General features: G+C 36.3%; 1 protein-coding gene across 1 annotated transcript; it reads right to left on the reverse strand.

Moving 5' to 3' along the window:
- Positions 1-7822: 7822 nt before the first annotated feature.
- On the reverse strand, positions 7823-15901 carry LOC123037217. Its single transcript, XM_044457006.1, has 2 exons — positions 15417-15901; positions 7823-7924 (listed from the first exon to the last, which is right to left on the reverse strand). The coding sequence occupies exons 1-2, from the start codon at positions 15702-15704 to the stop codon at positions 7880-7882; spliced, it is 333 nt and encodes a 110-aa protein (XP_044312941.1). The 5' UTR covers positions 15705-15901; the 3' UTR covers positions 7823-7879.
- Positions 15902-21297: the final 5396 nt, after the last annotated feature.

Consider the following 21297-nt stretch of genomic DNA (forward strand, 5'->3'; position numbering starts at 1 on the left):
TGTAGCAACGCTTTATGCCCGCCCTACCTTGACCATTCGATCCGAAAAAGATCATGTTGCTGAGAATGGTCCCTTGGTCAAGTCGACCTTCTAATACCCTGCCATATTTTTTATTTTGCATGACCCCTTTTATGTCCGACTAGTGGAAGTTCATTTCGTATATCTCGTATTTATTCATAATAAATATTCATTTAAAGATTTCCATGGGAATAATATTAAAGCTATTAAATTTAGATTTAATTGAATTTACTATATTTAACAATTTATTTATATTTATTATTAAGTGAAACTAATTTTATTTTAAAAGTCATGAGAATGGAGCTGTGGGAAAGATAATATGGCGGGAAACAGTAAAATAATAATATTATAGAAGAAAGTGTAATAATATAATAGGCTAAAATATGTTTAAGTTGATATCAAAAGTTTTAAGAAAAAATATAGAGTATCTGCTATTCATGGCACGAGTAATATCAATGCGTTTTATGTTTTGCATGTTTTTGCTTTTGCATATTTTCTTTTGTTTGCATTCTTTTTATTTTTTTTTGGTTTTTATTAATTTTTTTTCTTAACTTTGCCGGCTCAAAATTTGCAAACTTAACTGAACGGTACTTTTTACCAAAATCTAAGCAAGCCTAGCTTGTGATTTAAACTCACCGCTCTGTATGCAGTCCCGCGACGAAAGCGCTTTCGGCGACGATCCTGTGGAGAGAGGGGGGGAATGCTGGCTGCTGCCGAGTTTTATGCTTGGTTGTTTTATAATTATTTAATTTCGTTCACTCATTTTTGCCAATTATTTTGTTGTATTATTAAATACATTTTTTTTTTGTTTATATTTTTAACGTGTTTAGCACAAATACTTTAGCATTATACTTTCTTGCCAAAAAGGTTTATAACTTTTGATTTCACTTTTTCCGTATTTTCCTTTTTTTTCTCTCCGCACTACTTTTCACTGCACCATTCTCTTACATTTTGACTTTTTTGATTTTTTCCCTGCTTGGGTTTTGGGACTTTACATTTCTTCAAATACTAAAAAAAATTACTTTTTCTCTAGGAAGAGAGTATAGATTGGGCCAATTAAAAAAAATTAGATTTTCCTTGCACTTTCTGTAGACGCTTTACTTCTGTAGTCGCTTTTCCTTTGTAGGCGCCTTTCCTAACCCCGCCTGGGGTTAGGTAGAGCCTCTGTAAGCCTCAGCCGACTTAATGCGAGCGCTGTTTTCGAAGACTAAATTGCAGCTGCAGCGAGCGCTGAAGAAGCAATTAAAGCTCGGCTTGGACGGCCGCGGCTGATCTGACGCTGCCTATGTGTAGGTATGGGTGCTGCTATGGGCACGCAGAAAGTATAATTTTCGTAGTTACTTCCCTCCCTCGTATTTGCGAGCTGCTTGTTTGCCGATATCGGCCTGTCGCAACATATGCTGGGCTTTGCCCCCAGAACAAGGAAGCTAAGCGATATGCTCGCCTCTAGAAAATAAAAGGTTAGAATTTACCACTTCAAAGTATCGCTCGGCCTTTGATTAAATTACCTTTTGTTTTATATTAACAATGAGAATTGGTAATTATATTCCCACTTAGGGGTTTGCCGTCGATGGATGGATATATGCCTCTAAGATTTTTATGATTTTGGACTTGGGGAAACTAGTGCAGCGCGGCTGCGATGTGGTCGGTCCAAGAGTGTTCGCCAAATAGGCAGAGGGTAGAGTTCGGATCGGGCCCGTAACCTCGGCTTTTCCTGGACACGCGGCTTTCGAATTGTCAAACTGACAGTGACAGAGGAAATTTAGCTATTTTCTTCCAGTGTCGACGGGTGCACATGTTGGCTAACTTCTGCCCTGGAAATCGAATCTGCTAAAACTCCAAAATTAAATCGAATATTTTTATTCTAGTATTATTTTCCTCAATTACTATTTTTAACTATACCATATATTATTTCATTTTTTTCATTATTTTTCTTCCTTTTACCTTCTCGTTAGGTTTTACTCACAATTCAGTTTTAATCAATTCATAGATAATTTCCTCTAATCATATGGGTGTATATGTCCCTGAGCCAGTGATTAACTTTGTCTACTGCTAATTGGCTGTTATTCTCGCATACCGGTGTGCTACAGCGATCTGTGTCTACTACTAAAAGTGTACGCAAAACTGTTGCATAATTTTAGGCCTAGAATTTTGTTTTGCAGCGACAAGCACCTCTACACTTTATTGACGACTTGCTTGACATTGCGCTATCCCAAGTGAACCATGTTAAGAACTCCTTAGGACGTTTACTGGACTTGTGTTTTGTTTCAAATTCAGAAGGCGTTTGCCTATCAAGAACGTCACCAATTACACAACCAGAAGATCCTTATCATCCAACTCTAGAGCTGACTGTAGACGCAAGAACAGAGCTGAATAAAAAATCCGAAAAGTCGGTTAAACGAATCGGCTGCTTTCGTAAGGCAAACTTTCATCTTTTAAATACTTTTATATCCGGCTATGACTGGTCCGAATTTTATTTATGCACTAACGTGGCTAAGGCCGTTAATATCTTTTATAATGCATTGAATTCCTTCTTTTATCTGTGTGTTCCGTTATACTATCCGTCAATTTCAAATAAACCTCCATGGTTTAATAAAGAGTTGTCACACCTAAAAAATATAAAGTCCAGACTTTTCAATAAATTTAAAATGTGCGGTTCACAATCTGCCTTCTCTCGGTACCTAAGGGCTCGGTCAAATTTTATCGTGCTTAACGCCCGGTGTTATAAAAGCTATTTGACTCGTTGTAGGGTCCAATTTTCACAAGATCCAAAACAGTTTTATAATTTTGTTAACACTAAGCGTAAATCAGCCTGTTACCCTGCATCACTATCATTCGAAAACTCTACGGCAAATTCTTTTTTTTTTTTGTTTTTGAGTATTAAGTTACTTCCAAACCAACCAAAAAAATTGGGGAAGATTTATTTGGCCGTCCCGTATATTGTAAAACGGGTAAACGCCACCGCCTATGTGTGAAATGAAATTTCAAGACACTGGTTAGAAATTGATCAAAACGAATATAAGTGTGAGATGTCGTGTTGTGTGTTTATGAAGATGTGCGATGAAATCCGATGAAAGTGTTATCGATGTTAGTGTGAGATGTTAGGCATATGTGAGAATGTGAATATGTGTATTAAAGTGTATTATGATATGATGTGTTAAAAATGTATGATGTATTAATGTGTAATAGTGTGATGAAATGTAAATCATAAATCAATTTTGGCTGAGCGTATGAATTGAGTAATAAAGGTGTAATTTTTTATTGGTTCGTGACTGCCTAAGTGCAGCGGCTCCCATTGCCTTGGTTATCGCCTGCACTATACTGCTCATATTGTTTTCCTCTGCATGCAAATCCATCTCGGATAAATCTTGCTGGTCTTGCTCTTCCGGGTTGTTTCCTAAGGAATCTTCAGTTGACTCAACAGGGGTCCTACAGACGGGGCACACCTTACGGACTTGGGTATTAAAACAAACCCGATGAAAAGTGTGATCGCACTCGGTAGTCAGCAGTTGCGCTTTATATTCAATAGGCTTTGTACAGATATAACAGTGTAGAGCGATTTCTTCTTCCGGTATCGTTTCTGGACTACGCACTAAAGGCATTTTTCTCTTTACTAATTATACTCAGACTTAAAAGTAAAATTTTTCAAAAATATGTAGCTGTATCTCAAAGTTATGCAGGGTCATGCAATTAGTTATTTGCGGGATTTGTATATATGAGACAAGTACACTGGGTTGTGGTTTTGCACGGAATTCATTTTGTAGTACTAAACCATGTTTTGCACTACGCCACAACTTGTAGACTGAACGAGAAAACAAAAAAAAAAGATTTTAAGGAAAGATATTTTAGCTAGAACTAGCACTTATGTTGAAAGTAGTTGTTTTTCAATAGCTAAATGTGACTAAAACCATAGGAAAGGATAAACTTAGTCATGCCCTCTTTTCGACTTTTCCGGCTCTACTCAAAAAAACAATACAAAGATGAAAATAATTATTTTACCTAGAACTAGCACCTATTTTAAAAGTAACTGTTTTCAATAGCTAAATGGGACTAAATATCTTTCAAAAAGTTTTCAGAAAAGGATAAAGGATTTCAGAAAAGGATAAAGGATTTCCATTTTTCAACTTTTCCGGTTCTACTTGAAGAAATAAATTCCCAACATCTTCCGTTGGTTGGAACACGGTTATCTAAAACCTACTTCCTAATTCCAACTGGGAGATGCTTTGCTCGACAATATTTACTTTTACACAAACAAGGCTTTATGATTTTATCACCCTCAACCTGTCCGTTTCGTAAGACTATTGTCGATTTTATAGTAAGGGATAGTATAGATAATAGATAGGATTGATAAAAGTGTATAGAAATCATTGGCTTGCACTGAAAAAAAAAAATTCGAAATGATTATTTTCAATTTGTATATTATAATTAATTTTATAAATATTTTTTTTTTTTTTTTTCAGTGTAGGTGGAGAAAGTTGATAGAGAAAACGAAATTTGAAATTATATTTATCTTTTCAATTTATTATATTTTTAATTTTATAGATGTTTTTTTTTTTTTTTCAGTGTAGGTGTAGAAAGTTAAAAGAAATTAATAACAAAAAATTATTCCAGTGTAGGAGAAAGTTGAAAGAAATTAAAAGAATGGCTTGCCAGTAATCAGGCCACACGTTGCTGGGCGCCACAAATATTAGTTGTAGCATTCTACGGGTGAAAAAAAATTCATAGGTCAGCGGATGGTCGATACGATCGTAGTTCAGCACGCGTTGCTACCGGATTCTGCTCGTTCGGGAAAGTGGTGGTGGGTTAAAACTTAACTACTCGTACTGCTGACTTCGCGTACGTAACTAATATCTGATTTCGCGTGCTTAGGGGAATAGGGGGCATAGATATACACTTTAATCAACTAAGGAAAAACAAATAGAAAAGAAATCAAGACAATCAATAAGAAGTAACAAATACCCTAGAACATGTTGACTTGTTGTTGTTGCTGTTGGTGTTGTTGTAGCAACGCTTTATGCCCGCCCTACCTTGACCATTCGATCCGAAAAAGATCATGTTGCTGAGAATGGTCCCTTGGTCAAGTCGACCTTCTAATACCCTGCCATATTTTTATTTTGCATGACCCCTTTTATGTCCGACTAGTGGAAGTTCATTTCGTATATCTCGTATTTATTCATAATAAATATTCATTTAAAGATTTCCATGGGAATAATATTAAAGCTATTAAATTTAGATTTAATTGAATTTACTATATTTAACAATTTATTTATATTTATTATTAAGTGAAACTAATTTTATTTTAAAAGTCATGAGAATGGAGCTGTGGGAAAGATAATATGGCGGGAAACAGTAAAATAATAATATTATAGAAGAAAGTGTAATAATATAATAGGCTAAAATATGTTTAAGTTGATATCAAAAGTTTTAAGAAAAAATATAGAGTATCTGCTATTCATGGCACGAGTAATATCAATGCGTTTTATGTTTTGCATGTTTTTGCTTTTGCATATTTTCTTTTGTTTGCATTCTTTTTATTTTTTTTGGTTTTTATTAATTTTTTTTCTTAACTTTGCCGGCTCAAAATTTGCAAACTTAACTGAACGGTACTTTTTACCAAAATCTAAGCAAGCCTAGCTTGTGATTTAAACTCACCGCTCTGTATGCAGTCCCGCGACGAAAGCGCTTTCGGCGACGATCCTGTGGGAGAGAGGGGGGAATGCTGGCTGCTGCCGAGTTTTATGCTTGGTTGTTTTATAATTATTTAATTTCGTTCACTCATTTTTGCCAATTATTTTGTTGTATTATTAAATACATTTTTTTTTTGTTTATATTTTTAACGTGTTTAGCACAAATACTTTAGCATTATACTTTCTTGCCAAAAAGGTTTATAACTTTTGATTTCACTTTTTCCGTATTTTCCTTTTTTTTCTCTCCGCACTACTTTTCACTGCACCATTCTCTTACATTTTGACTTTTTTGATTTTTTCCCTGCTTGGGTTTTGGGACTTTACATTTCTTCAAATACTAAAAAAAATTACTTTTTCTCTAGGAAGAGAGTATAGATTGGGCCAATTAAAAAAAATTAGATTTTCCTTGCACTTTCTGTAGACGCTTTACTTCTGTAGTCGCTTTTCCTTTGTAGGCGCCTTTCCTAACCCCGCCTGGGGTTAGGTAGAGCCTCTGTAAGCCTCAGCCGACTTAATGCGAGCGCTGTTTTCGAAGACTAAATTGCAGCTGCAGCGAGCGCTGAAGAAGCAATTAAAGCTCGGCTTGGACGGCCGCGGCTGATCTGACGCTGCCTATGTGTAGGTATGGGTGCTGCTATGGGCACGCAGAAAGTATAATTTTCGTAGTTACTTCCCTCCCTCGTATTTGCGAGCTGCTTGTTTGCCGATATCGGCCTGTCGCAAGCGATATGCTCGCCTCTAGAAAATAAAAGGTTAGAATTTACCACTTCAAAGTATCGCTCGGCCTTTGATTAAATTACCTTTTGTTTTATATTAACAATGAGAATTGGTAATTATATTCCCACTTAGGGGTTTGCCGTCGATGGATGGATATATGCCTCTAAGATTTTTATGATTTTGGACTTGGGGAAACTAGTGCAGCGCGGCTGCGATGTGGTCGGTCCAAGAGTGTTCGCCAAATAGGCAGAGGGTAGAGTTCGGATCGGGCCCGTAACCTCGGCTTTTCCTGGACACGCGGCTTTCGAATTGTCAAACTGACAGTGACAGAGGAAATTTAGCTATTTTCTTCCAGTGTCGACGGGTGCACATGTTGGCTAACTTCTGCCCTGGAAATCGAATCTGCTAAAACTCCAAAATTAAATCGAATATTTTTATTCTAGTATTATTTTCCTCAATTACTATTTTTAACTATACCATATATTATTTCATTTTTTTCATTATTTTTCTTCCTTTTACCTTCTCGTTAGGTTTTACTCACAATTCAGTTTTAATCAATTCATAGATAATTTCCTCTAATCATATGGGTGTATATGTCCCTGAGCCAGTGATTAACTTTGTCTACTGCTAATTGGCTGTTATTCTCGCATACCGGTGTGCTACAGCGATCTGTGTCTACTACTAAAAGTGTACGCAAAACTGTTGCATAATTTTAGGCCTAGAATTTTGTTTTGCAGCGACAAGCACCTCTACACTTTATTGACGACTTGCTTGACATTGCGCTATCCCAAGTGAACCATGTTAAGAACTCCTTAGGACGTTTACTGGACTTGTGTTTTGTTTCAAATTCAGAAGGCGTTTGCCTATCAAGAACGTCACCAATTACACAACCAGAAGATCCTTATCATCCAACTCTAGAGCTGACTGTAGACGCAAGAACAGAGCTGAATAAAAAATCCGAAAAGTCGGTTAAACGAATCCGCTGCTTTCGTAAGGCAAACTTTCATCTTTTAAATACTTTTATATCCGGCTATGACTGGTCCGAATTTTTATAATGCATTGAATTCCTTCTTTTATCTGTGTGTTCCGTTATACTATCCGTCAATTTCAAATAAACCTCCATGGTTTAATAAAGAGTTGTCACACCTAAAAAATATAAAGTCCAGACTTTTCAATAAATTTAAAATGTGCGGTTCACAATCTGCCTTCTCTCGGTACCTAAGGGCTCGGTCAAATTTTATCGTGCTTAACGCCCGGTGTTATAAAAGCTATTTGACTCGTTGTAGGGTCCAATTTTCACAAGATCCAAAACAGTTTTATAATTTTGTTAACACTAAGCGTAAATCAGCCTGTTACCCTGCATCACTATCATTCGAAAACTCTACGGCAAATTCTTTTTTTTTTTTGTTTTTGAGTATTAAGTTACTTCCAAACCAACCAAAAAAATTGGGGAAGATTTATTTGGCCGTCCCGTATATTGTAAAACGGGTAAACGCCACCGCCTATGTGTGAAATGAAATTTCAAGACACTGGTTAGAAATTGATCAAAACGAATATAAGTGTGAGATGTCGTGTTGTGTGTTTATGAAGATGTGCGATGAAATCCGATGAAAGTGTTATCGATGTTAGTGTGAGATGTTAGGCATATGTGAGAATGTGAATATGTGTATTAAAGTGTATTATGATATGATGTGTTAAAAATGTATGATGTATTAATGTGTAATAGTGTGATGAAATGTAAATCATAAATCAATTTTGGCTGAGCGTATGAATTGAGTAATAAAGGTGTAATTTTTTATTGGTTCGTGCGCAAAGAACCGATATATATCGTCATATTTAAGTAGAAGCGGGAAGTTTCTACGGATAGTTCCGTATTTTGAGCATTTTAATAAAATGTGAGAAATATCTTCAATTGAATTGGAGTTGCAGTCGCAAATAGAATTGTCAAAGACTTTTAATTTGTGTAACGTGTACTTGTCAAAAGCATGTCCGCTTAAAATTCTGTTTAGTTGCTTAACTTCAAGACGGTTTAAACTGCAGTTTTTATCTTTGAACCAAGGTTTTCCATTAACATACGGAAATAATAGGCAATATCCTCTGTTTCTTTCTATGCAGAAAGTGTTATAATCTCTTTCCCAGTCCAACATGACGCGATTATATAAATGTGTGATGGCATCGTTTAGAGTGTATCGCAGGGATATACAGTGACTCCATCGCTTAATCGGACAAGTACCTTCTTATGATAAATGTGCTCTAAAAATATACTAAATGGGCTTAATTAATTTTTTAAAATTTTTTTATTATAAATATACACTTTCACTTATCTAAAACAAAAGGAAAAACTCAACATTTTTGTTAAGAACCCAAAGTTTTCAAACAAATACAAATTTATATCGATATTTGGCGCTCAACGAATAATCGGACAATCCCAAAATTAACACAAAAAATCGTTTTTTTTTTGAAATTCGATGCAAACTTTAGGCTTTTTGAATTGCGTTTGGTTTATTATAGAGATTAGGAGCAGAAAACATAAATTTGCTATTATAAAGTAGAAATATGACTCCAAATGGAAAGCAATCCTCTGTAGAACTTCGGCAGTTAGTTGTTAAGGTACATTTTGAAGGAAAAACTGTAAGGGAAATCTCCGAATTAGTTGGAAAAAGCAAATCTACGGTCCACGACATTATTAAGCGGTTCCGTGATAAATTTAGATTTGCCAATAAAAACAGGGAAGGCCAAAAAAAGATCTTAAATGACCGAGAAGAGAGGTCGGATTTAAAAGAAATTAAACAAGATCCCTTCAAAACTGCTAAATAACTAAAGATTTCTTTACAAAACCGAATTGGTAAAGACGTGTGTCTCAATACTGTGCGTAATACTTTAAATAAATTCAATTTCCCCGGAAGATTTGTGAGGAAGAAGCCCTTTATTAGCCCCAAGAACAAATAAAATCGCATTAAATATGCAAAAGAATATTTGATGAAAACAGGGGATTTTTGGAAGACGGTAATATAGTAGTTATTGAGCTCAAAAAATATTTTTGTTGATTTTTATTAATTAATTAAAGGTTCTATTTAAATAAAAAAATCAACAAAAATATTTTTTGAGCTCAATAACTACTATATTACCGTCTTCCAAAAATCCCCTGTTTTCATCAAATATTCTTTTGCATATTTAATGCGATTTTATTTGTTCTTGGGGCTAATAAAGGGCTTCTTCCTCACAAATCTTCCGGGGAAATTGAATTTATTTAAAGTATTACGCACAGTATTGAGACACACGTCTTTACCAATTCGGTTTTGTAAAGAAATCTTTAGTTATTTAGCAGTTTTGAAGGGATCTTGTTTAATTTCTTTTTAAATCCGACCCTCTTCTCGGTCATTTAAGATCTTTTTTTGGCCTTCCCTGTTTTTATTGGCAAATCTAAATTTATCACGGAACCGCTTAATAATGTCGTGGACCGTAGATTTGCTTTTTCCAACTAATTCGGAGATTTCCCTTACAGTTTTTCCTTCAAAATGTACCTTAACAACTAACTGCCGAAGTTCTACAGAGGATTGCTTTCCATTTGGAGTCATATTTCTACTTTATAATAGCAAATTTATGTTTTCTGCTCCTAATCTCTATAATAAACCAAACGCAATTCAAAAAGCCTAAAGTTTGCATCGAATTTCAAGAAAAAAAACGATTTTTTGTGTTAATTTTGGGATTGTCCGATTATTCGTTGAGCGCCAAATATCGATATAAATTTGTATTTGTTTGAAAACTTTGGGTTCTTAACAAAAATGTTGACTTTTTTCTTTTGTTTTAGATAGATGAAAGTGTATATTTATAATAAAAAAATTTTAAAAAATTAATTAAGCCCATTTAGTATATTTTTAGAGCACATTTATCATAAGAAGGTACTTGTCCGATTAAGCGATGGAGTCACTGTACATGTGCCACCGTTTCTGGCATTTTTTGCTGCTGAATCCGCCAATTCGTTTCCTTCAATATTTAGATGGCTGGGTAAGTGGTGTAACTCGAAATATAGGATACTTTGACTATTTTCTATTTTTTTGAGTATGTCTAAAGCTATGCAGTTGGAAACACAGCTTTTCTTCAGTGTTTGCAGCGCACCCAGGCTGTCAGTCAGGATGGCTACTTTCATAAAATTTTCAGAATTAGCAAAGTCGATGGCTTTCTCCAGGGCTGTAAGCTCGGCAGTAAGCGAGGAACGTTTAGTATTAGCAATAAAATTTTCTTGAACTGAGCCGTCAGTATATAAAATCTCAAAACCTTTTTTATTTAAAATGTCGAGCTTTTCTTTTAAAAGCGAGTTGACTAAAGACGTATTAGACAATTTCTTGTTTGGGATAATGCCCTTAAAAAAATCCACATCCATCGAGATTTTCCGAGATTTATAAGAAGAAATGTTTAGATTAGCAATTGAATCATAAATATCTTTGAATTCCGAGTAAACCTTTATATAGCTCGTGTTTTTTGCTGCGAAATCATTAGTCAAAAGAGAGGCTGCTGGTAAACCATGAGCGAAAATTTTGGCCAATTCCTTCGCCGTAGTAAATTTTAGTCTATATTCCGGAGGAAGTTCAACTGCTAAATGGTATATTATGTTAACAGGAGTCGATTTTATAAGTCCAAGAGATTTCCTGAGGAAGAAATTTGCATGGACCTTAATATTGTTTGTTACCGTTTTCGAAATGCTAGCGAAAGAAGAGCAGGCGTATTCATATTTGGGCCTAACAAAAGCCTTAAAAAGATTAAGGGCCTTGCTAGGATGAATGCCAAAACGACATCCACTTAACATATTTAAAAACATATTGGATTTGTTAGCTTTGGCTAAGATATGTTTGACATGTCCTATAGAAGAATTATTTGTACAAATGGTCCTACCTAAATAAATAACTTGATCTACATCGTTAATAGCTACATTATTGCACATAATATTTAATATTTTACTCCTATTATTGAAATGCATCACAGACGATTTGAGCGGATTAAACGTTAAATTAATAGAATTGCACATTTCCCTAAAAACATTTACTTTATGTTCAAGAACATTTCTTGCAGTCGTAAAATCTTTGTCAAAAGTAATGAGAAAGAAATCGTCCGCGTATTGAAATAAAGTGCTTTGATGATCACTTATGTCATGCAAATCAGAGGTGTACAAATTAAAAAGTATAGGACTAAGGCAGCTACCCTGGCTGACTCCCTTACTCACTGTAATTTCGGAGTTACCCATAGTTAAAACTCTTTTACTTAGGAAGCCGATTATAAAATTAATAACTAAAGAGTTGAAACCCCTATCTAAAAGAATATTTGCTAAAATTGGGATGTTGACTGAATCAAAAGCTTTACTTATATCTAGTACTGCTGCTGTGACATGAAAACCTTTAGCTTTTAGATTAGCAATGTTATTAATAACGTCGTTGATGCAGTGAGCTGTGGAGTGGTTTTTCCTAAAAGCGTAAGACCGATTTGGAATTAAACTAAAACTATCTATGTGCATCTCCATGTTGACTTTAATAAGACCTTCTAGACATTTAAGCACAACACTTAAAAGACAGATTGGTCGGTTATTTGTAATTATAGACGAATCAGTGTTCTTTTTTGGGACTGGAACAACTTTAATTCTACGCCAAGAATCCGGTACTGTGCCATCGTTAAAAATTTCATTAACCATAGATACCAAATTTTGGATTTCGTCAGGGGGTAAGGAGAGAAGCATGCTATAAGAAATGTTGTCTAAACCTTTTGCAGAATTTGGGTTACGTGTTTTTAAAAATTTAGTGAGATCAGATGCCGAAAAGTACGTTCTATTTAAGGTTTGAATGTCAAAAGAGGGAAATTCCATTTGATTACATTCTGGGGTGTCTGGGGCTGAGGAGATCTGGTGTAGGAAAGCGATGTGATCAGAATCATTATATTGGCTGCTAGTGGGTTTAATTTGCTTGTACGATTTTAAAGATTTGATAGTTTGCCACATTTCTTTCACTGACTTTGGGTTTGTCAAATCATCTGCTAATTTCTTCATATTTTCCTTTCTTACCTTGTAAAAATAGTTATTTAATTTTTTGTTATTTTCAAGAAAAATTTTAGCGTCTGATAAAAGTTTGGTTTTATAATATTTTTGTCTACTGGCATTTCTTAATCTAAAAAGTCTCTCACAAGTCTTATCCCAGTATTTTTTTGGGATAAATTTGTTATTCTCATTGATTTTAACTGTATTACTTTTTAAAATGTTGTTTGTTGTATCTGTGAGATTGTCTAAAGAAGTAATTTTAATTTTGGAAAAATCGTCCAAAATTTGCGACTGCAGCAGCTTATAACTATTCGCAGAAGCAGCGAAATTTGTCAACTCTAATATTATTGGGAAATGGTTACTATTGGAAATTTTGGAATTTGAGGAAGACCATTTAAGAGAAAGGTTATCTTTGTTTACAAAAGTTAGATCAAGTGCTGAAAAATATGACGGATTTGGAGAGTAAGTGGGAGAACCATCATTTAGACAGACAAAGCCTGCAGAAATGAGGACCTGTTCTAAAATTTGACCTTTATTATCATGTGTAGAGTTTCCCCAAATAGACGACTTAGCATTTAGGTCACCACCTACTATAGATAGTCCCCCAAGAGCCGTTACCGTCATAAGGGTATCTCTACAACCTTTCTCGAAGTCATTTACGTTGGTACTAGGCGGAGCATAAACACTGAAAACATTAATATTGTGTTTTAAGTTGATCGTAGAGATTCCAATGGTTTCAATTTCCGTATCACAGTTAATAATTTTATATTTAATATTTTTTTTTATATAAATACCTACACCCCCATAACCGTCATTACGGGGCTTACATACAAAATTAAAATTAGCAAGACTGCACATAGCATTATTTTTAATCCAAATTTCAGACAAAAGGGCAATGTCCACGTTGTTATTGACTAAAAAAAGTTCGAGAAGCTGTTTATTATTATTGGCTGTCACACTTTGAATATTATACAGTAGTATTTTCATAAATTAAGGATAAAATAAAAATAAATAAATAAATAACAAAAAATTAGAAAATAAAAATAATACTGAAAAGCTTCTAAAAACAATAAGACAAAAATACAAATAATAATTTGGAAACCTGTGCGCAATTTTTGCACATCAATTTCTGAATTCGTTTTGGCAATACGTGTTCTTAAATTTTCTAAAAATGTTCTAGCATCTGCTAGAATGTCTGAGTTATTTTCTAGTAAAAATGAAGAAATTTGAGAGGAGATAGAAATTAAACTGTTTTCAGCTGTTTCTAGGGCTGAAGATTGGGTCAAACAAGGTTGGGATGGAGAGGTGGTTTGTTGTTGCTGTGAAAAATTAGAAGATTGAGATAACTGTGAAAAAATTGAAGATTGGGAAGGAGGAGGAATGAATTTTTCATTAAGAGAATAACTGTTTTCTCTAATTGCAGATCTGTAGCTGTCCATAGTGACTTGAGCATTTCTATTCTCATTTATGCGGTTTTGGTTAATTTTTACTACTTTATTATAGGGAATAAAATTGTGGATGCTTTCTGCAGCAGCCTTCATATTGTTTTGCAACACAGGTATGGCTGATTTTTTCTGGGTCTGAAGCAGAGGAAAATCAGAAGAATTAAAAATTTCAAAAGAGTTGGCAGTTTGCTTCTCAAATAAAGCTGGAAATTTGGTTTTGACTTCTACTCTAGAAAGATTTTCAACTGTCATGCATTTTTGTATAGCAAAAGCCCTCTTTCTTGCTGGGCATCCAAGCTCAGTAGCAGAATGAGGCTGTTTGCAATTTGCGCACTTTAGAACAGTACATTTCTCTTCTCTTGGGTGCTCGAAAGAACAATCGCGACAAACTTCATTAGTTTGTTTGCAGTGTTGGGCAAAATGTCCAAACCTGAAACATCTGAAGCACTGACTAAACGGAACAAACATTTCGACTTTAACTTTAGTATATAAGAAGATGATTTCCTCCGGAATTTGCGCTCCTTCAAAAATTATTTTAACCCTGGAGGTAGGTACCATATCTTTATTTTCGTTTTTCCTATTAACTCGGATAATATCATGGATGGGAATTGGCGATGAGATGAATTCTTTTAATTCAGGTAGAGAAAATTTGGTGGGGATTTGAAAAATAATGCCGGTTTTAAAAATGAAATGCTTTAGTATTTTGGGTTCGTACCCTTCATTTTTATACCCGTTACTCGTAGAGTAAAAGGGTATATTGTATTCGTGCAAAAGTATGTAACAGCTAGAAGGAAGCGTTTCCGACCCTATAAAGTATATATATTCTTGTTCAGGATCACTAGCCGAGTCGATCTAGCCATGTCCGTCTGTCCGTCTGTCTGTCCGTCTGTCCGTCTGTCCGTCTGTCTGTCCGTCTGTCTGTCCGTATGAACGCTGAGATCTCGGAAACTATAAAAGCTAGAAGATTGGCATTTTGCATGCAGATTCTAGGAGTTCCTACGCAGCGCAAGTTTGTTTCAAAAAGGTGCCACGCCCCCTTTAACGCCCACAATCGCTAATATACGATTTTAAAAATTTAAATATTTCGGAAAAGTAAAAATGCAGTTTTATTGTGTTTATCAATACCTATCGAAATGTAGAATAAATTTTTCAAATCGGACCATTCGTTAAAAAGTTATGCGTGATCAAAGTTTCTATCTCCATCTCCCTCGCACTCCCTTTACCTGAGTAACGGGTATCTGATAGTCGGGGCACCCGACTATAGCGTTCTCTCTTGTTTAAATTAGAATTTACCAAGTCATTAGCTGCTTTCGCTGACCTGCACTCTGCTTTACAGCGCCCGTAGCCAATTTTGTTCACTTTTACTATGTCTTTCAGTTTAAGGTTAAAAAGAACTACATTAAGTTCTAATGCGTTAATTGGTTTCCTATTTAGTCTGTTATAGTTATCACCATGTTCGGTAATTTTGTCAATATAAACGAAAAACGGTCCTTTATGATTGCTGGGGTAAAAAAGAGGTTCAAATACCTGCATAGAATGCTTTCCCTTATTGCTGGCAATGCCATTTTCTTTATCTCCTTCTTTTGGTTGGTTTTTACTGCCATTCTCCAGGTTAATGCCCTTCTGTGCGTTTGTCTCACATGAATCCGTTATGTTCTCTGGCGTTTCTGTATGATCCATCTCCATTCTCTCTTCCACTTCTTTATTCACTTCAATTTCGTTTGATCTCCTCTTTTTTTGTATTCCGGTAATTTTTGGGCGTTTTGTAATGGCTGCATCTAAGCTCAAGGGTTTACCCTTGGCTGAGAGCGCCATTTTTTGCTTAAGGGGATGAATCCCCGTTTTAAACTTTTAAAATTTGTAATCACAAAAAAATAAAAAATATAGACGAGCTGAATTAATGGTATGTGGTTTTGGTTTTTTTTTTGTGGTTAGATTTAAACACTTGTAGCTGCCTTTACTTCTTCGCTGAATAGTGGACAAAAACGACCCGACCTATTCGGGAGTTGAAACGGCTGTGTTACGGCAAATTCTGATCAGGCAATTGCCGATCTATTTGCCCAGTTTTTCCAGACCACATATTCTGTTTCATCCCGTCCAAATCCGTCTTATTCAAATGCCATACCCAAGTCGAACTTGATTTTTTGTCCGAGGTTAAGCGAAAGCTCCCTTCTTTTGGATCTTCATAAAGTTAAGCCTGTCTATTCACCGGGTCCGGACGGAGTTCCAGGCTGCGTGCTGAGGTACTGTGCTGAAACTCTGTGTAGACCTCTGTACAAATTGTTTACCTTGTCTTTAAAAACATCTCATTTCCCACTTATTTGGAAGGAGTCATTTGTCATTCCCCTTCATAAGAAAGGAAATAAATGCAATACAAGTAATGACAGAGGCATATCCAAATTATCCGCCATCCCAAAGCTTTTCGAAAACACTATTACACCCCATTTGCAACATCTTTGTAGATCGATTATATCTCCATGTCAACATGGATTTATAAGGCGAAGATCTACGACGACAAACCTCTTGGAGCTAACGTCTTTTGTAATAAATGGCTTTAGAAAGAACATGCAGACTGACGTAGTTTACACTGACTTTAGTAAAGCGTTTGTATGGCACAACCCAACGATTGTCAACAGTTTTACCGTTAATTTCAACAGTAAGCCCTCCATCACTTGGCGCTCTTCGCCGATATTGGGGATAACCATATATTCCTGTAATAGTAGAGAAGTAGAAGAAGGTAAAATCACCATCTGCCAAGTTGAGTCACATCTGCATCTCTCCTACCTATAGCGTCTTGAAGATGTACATATGTAACTTTCTGCCCTCAACTTTTTTTGATTTGCTCGAATATAATTAAGCCGTTCGGTTTCCATTTTTGCACTCATATCAACCAAAAATTGATTAAACAGTGCTCTATAATAATGCAAGTGATTGACTTCAGCATTATTAAGCATTATTCGATAACTGTAAAAGCTTAATGCAGATACAGTCTTCTTTAGATCATTTTTTGTTAACGGATCACGTTTGGGAATATGTATGGCAAATCCATCATCTCCGTGGCAAAAAATAAATGGATATTGTAAACAGTCATAAGATCGGTGAAGTTCACCGATTCTCTTAAGTTTGCTATTATGACTCTCAATAAAAATGTCCCGACTGACTGATCAACTAATACCAAAGCCACTTCATTTGTTTGAGGTGCATTATATCGACCTCTATGAGCATTTGCTGGCTTTTTATCAGCGTTAATGACCATTTTGAACTCTTTGCAATCTTTTGGAACTTTATTAAGAGCAGTTTTAAAATATTTAATGTATCGATTGCATTTATGCAACATTGACTGTAGAGATTTTATTAAGTCTTGTTAAACACCGGAGTTGTGCTTACACCTTAAGTTCACCTTGCAATCATCTTCACCAATGAAATATATCTGAAGAAATTGGGCATTTGTTTGAGAGGTTGGTAAAAGATTACCTATTAAATGATAGACTTGTCCTTGCACTTTAAACGTAGACATTTAAGTATTGCATACAATTTTTCCACTACCAAATGATGTCATTTAAAAGCAATTATTATACTTTCTTGAATTTGCCATGAAATGAGCATGGTCAGGATGGCTTCCAATTAATAAATTCTTAAGCGGTTAAGGTAATGTCTTAAACGGAGGAAGTTGAACTTTTTTTATTTGGAAGGAGTCATTTGTCATTCCCCTTCATAAGAAAGGAAATAAATGCAATACAAGTAATTACAGAGGCATATCCAAATTATCCGCCATCCCAAAGCTTTTCGAAAACACTATTACACCCCATTTGCAACATCTTTGTAGATCGATTATATCTCCATGTCAACATGGATTTATAAGGCGAAGATCTACGACGACAAACCTCTTGGAGCTAACGTCTTTTGTAATAAATGGCTTTAGAAAGAACATGCAGACTGACGTAGTTTACACTGACTTTAGTAAAGCGTTTGATTCAGTAAATCACTCGCTACTTGTATTAAAGCTAGACTTATTAGGGTTTCCATGTGATCTTCTAACATGGATCTCAAGTTATCTGAGTGGTAGGACTCAACGAGTCCTCTTTAAAAACTCGATTTCTGATTTGATCCGAGTTACTTCAGGCGTCCCACAAGGAAGCCACCTTGGCCCACTTCTTTTTACTTTATTTATAAACGATCTCCCTCTAGTCTTGACAAAGTCGCGTGTCCTTATGTACGCAGATGACGTTAAGTTATGCCTGCAATATAACGAAATTTCTAGCAGTTCAGACTTACAATCTGACCTAAACGCTTTTCAAACATGGTGTTGTGAAAATCTTTTGGATTTAAATAGCGCTAAGTGCAAAGTAATGACATTTTTTCGGGTGAACCCACAATATGCAACGTATACGCTGGTGGTTGCGCGTTGTCTAGAATTACGCATGTTGATGACCTTGGCGTCCTCCTTGACCCTAAACTTAAGTTTTGTGACCATATTACGTCTATGGTGAATAAAGCCAGGGGTGTACTTGGATTTATTAAAAGGTGGTCAAAGGAATTCGATGATCCCTATGTTACAAAGATTTTTTTCCGTTCGTCCAATCCTGGAGTACTGTTCTGCAGTTTGGAGTCCTCAGTATGGTGTACATATAGACCGGATAGAGTCTGTGCAAAAGAACTTTTTATTATTTGCTCTACGGGGCCTTAACTGGAATGCAAGCCTTATTTTACCATCCTACTCTAGTAGACTTCTCCTAATTAATCTACCATCCTTAGTAAACCGTAGAACGATGCTTGGCACAACTTTTATCTATAAACTTATTCACGGGGATGTGGAGAGTCCCGAGTTACTGGGTCGCATAAGCTTCTCCGTGCCTAATAGAATTACCAGGAACTATGTTCCTCTTACATTAAATATTTGTAGATCTAACTTTGATATGCATGAACCGTTTAGAGTACTGTGTAACGACTATAATAAACTATACCACATTATTTCTACTACCGACTCTTTGCCAAGCCTATAATCATTAATTTTATCTTACCTAGCAAAAAATTAGTATTAGTATTAGTCTCGTACGTATTTGTAATCTTAGTCTGTCCGCTTCTACATTGTGCTTTTAACTTCCCCCGATCTCGTTTTTACGCCTATTAGGCTCCGCGCGTAACAAGCACTGCCTAGTGTCGTAAGGGCCACTTGTTTGCGCTGATCATAGTGCATCAACGTCCGAAAAGAATCAGGCATAGTTTCTGAAGGTATGTAAACATCGTAATGGCCACTAACAGGATTACCATTAATGCGCAGCCTTTTTAAAGTGCTACCTAAAGTTCCTGAGTTTGACCTACAAATCCCATCTTGAAATACTTCAATATTAATAGGATACAAATGACATGAAGCTTCTACCTCTGCATATGACCCAAACGTGTGGGCATTTTCGTATGCAACACAATTGTCATATGCGTTACCCATGGTGTTGCAAGTGTACTGCGCAAAGATATTCCATCGGCGAACAAAATATCCAACAATCGCCTGACGAATAATGTCAAAAAAGTCTTTATTTTCATGTAAAAGCTTTCCCTAAACAGGAAGCCCCATCTCCTGTTATAGGCACTACTGGATGGGGCACCAATGCACCATCTATGTTTAACAGCTCAATATTCATATCTGCGTCCATATTGAGTAAAAGAAAGGAGCTTTAATTATTGAGAATTACAAAATTTGCCTTATTTCTGTCTCTAAAAGAATTCAGAAGGCTTTTTGTTGGGATTTTCTCCCTAACGCAGGTGCATGAGTATCCGTTTCAATAAGTAGACAATAGCCGTTGATGATTATATAAAGTTTATTTAATAATCTTCGGACTTTTCCGGATAACCAAACGCGAGCTCGACCGTTCTCTTTGAATACAGAAACGCGAGTATAGAGTAAACCAAAAAAGTGTGGAGAAAATTGTGTCAGAAGATGCCTGAAATTAATGTTACCAGATTGATACTTTGACTAAGCCGCTTAATTTGAACACACCCCCTCAAAGAAGCAATCTTATACTTATATACTTGTTACGCCTTGTTTGCTACTGCTTAATCCTTTGGTGAGGACATCAGCGGGCATCTTCTCAGTTGGCATGTATTTAACCGTGATATCACCACTCTTCTCCTTCTCCTGGATAAAGTGGTGCGCACATCGATGTGTTTCGTTCGAGGATGAAAACCGAAACCTTTTACCAGCTGTTGTGCGCTTTGGTTGTCGTTGAAAACTCGGACCGATCCACAAGTCGATCCGATCCGGTTAAGAAGAGCCTTGAGGTACAGCGCCTCTTTTACTGCTTCCGACATCGCCAAGTACTCTGATTCGGTACTCGATAATGCAACGGTACGTTGCTTACGCGCCTCCCAAGATATGGAAGCGCCAGCCAGGATGAATGCCTGCCCCGAATAAGAGCGTCGGTCCGATAGATTTGACCCCCAGTCTGCATCCACGACACCATAAATGTCATCTCCAGTTTTCTTGAAGAGTAACCCAAGTGTCTTCGTACCTTTTAAGTAGCGTAGGATACGCTTCGATGCCTTCCAGTGCTCATCTGAGTAGTTAGAGTTAAACTGACTCAAAAAATTCTCTGCGTACGCGATGTCTGGTTGCGTAGAAACAGCAAGAAACATTAAAGAACCAATTAAGCTTTGACGCTGGGGCGTCGGGGGTGATCGTCGATTGGGAGCTGCTTCGTCGGGCGTTGCGGCTGTTGCACGTAGCCGGGTAGCAAGCTGGAAGAGATGGTGAGAAAAACACTCGACGATCGCGGTGCGCAAAGGAAAGAACAAAAACTCGCTGTGGTTTTCGGAAAAAGCGCGGACCGGCCGGGCGATGTGTTTCAGTAGTGTGACATAGAAAGACTAACTTAAACCTAATCGAGCGCTGCGTTTCAAAGCGCAGTAGAGAGATTCCGGGAGCGGGAAGGCGGGAGAGCCTGGAATCGCAAGCGTCCAGTGCGGGAGAGCGGGAGAGCCTGGAGTCGCGAGCATCCAGTACGGGCGAGTAGGCATTCGCTACGAGGGAAGCGCGGGCAGTTTAAAAGAGGGGAGAGCGGCGTAAACATTCCGCCCCCTTGCAATCGCTAGCGTTGCAAAAGAAAAACAAGAAAGGAAAGCTAACTTCGGGCGGAGCCGAAGTTGATATACCCTTGCAGAATATTCTATAAATTATATTCTCCAAAATTATTCATAAGATGCATTCTTAATACTCATAAAAAGTCCCAACTTCCTAACTTTAAAAACACCAAAGTTATGTCATTTCCAATCGTTCAGTTATATGGCAGCTATAAGATATAGTCGGCCGATCCTTATGAAATTTGGTAGGTCGGATTGATTGGCCAAAAATAAAACCCATAGAAAATTCCAACTTCCTAACTTTACAAACACCAAAGTTATGTCATTTCCAATC

Source organism: Drosophila rhopaloa, unplaced genomic scaffold (assembly GCF_018152115.1).
Source record: "Drosophila rhopaloa isolate 14029-0021.01 unplaced genomic scaffold, ASM1815211v1 contig_155, whole genome shotgun sequence".
In the NCBI taxonomy this organism is placed as follows: Eukaryota; Metazoa; Arthropoda; class Insecta; order Diptera; family Drosophilidae; genus Drosophila; species Drosophila rhopaloa.

Excerpts from the sequence above, each read along its gene's own strand:
- LOC123037217 (XM_044457006.1), bottom strand. The coding sequence starts at position 15,704 with ATGGCGCTCTCAGCCAAGGGTAAACCCTTGAGCTTAGATGCAGCCATT. Across the intron at positions 7,925-15,416 it reads AGGGAAAGCATTCTATGCAG|GCGGTGGCGTTTACCCGTTT; the intron begins GTATTTGAACCT and ends TTTCACACATAG.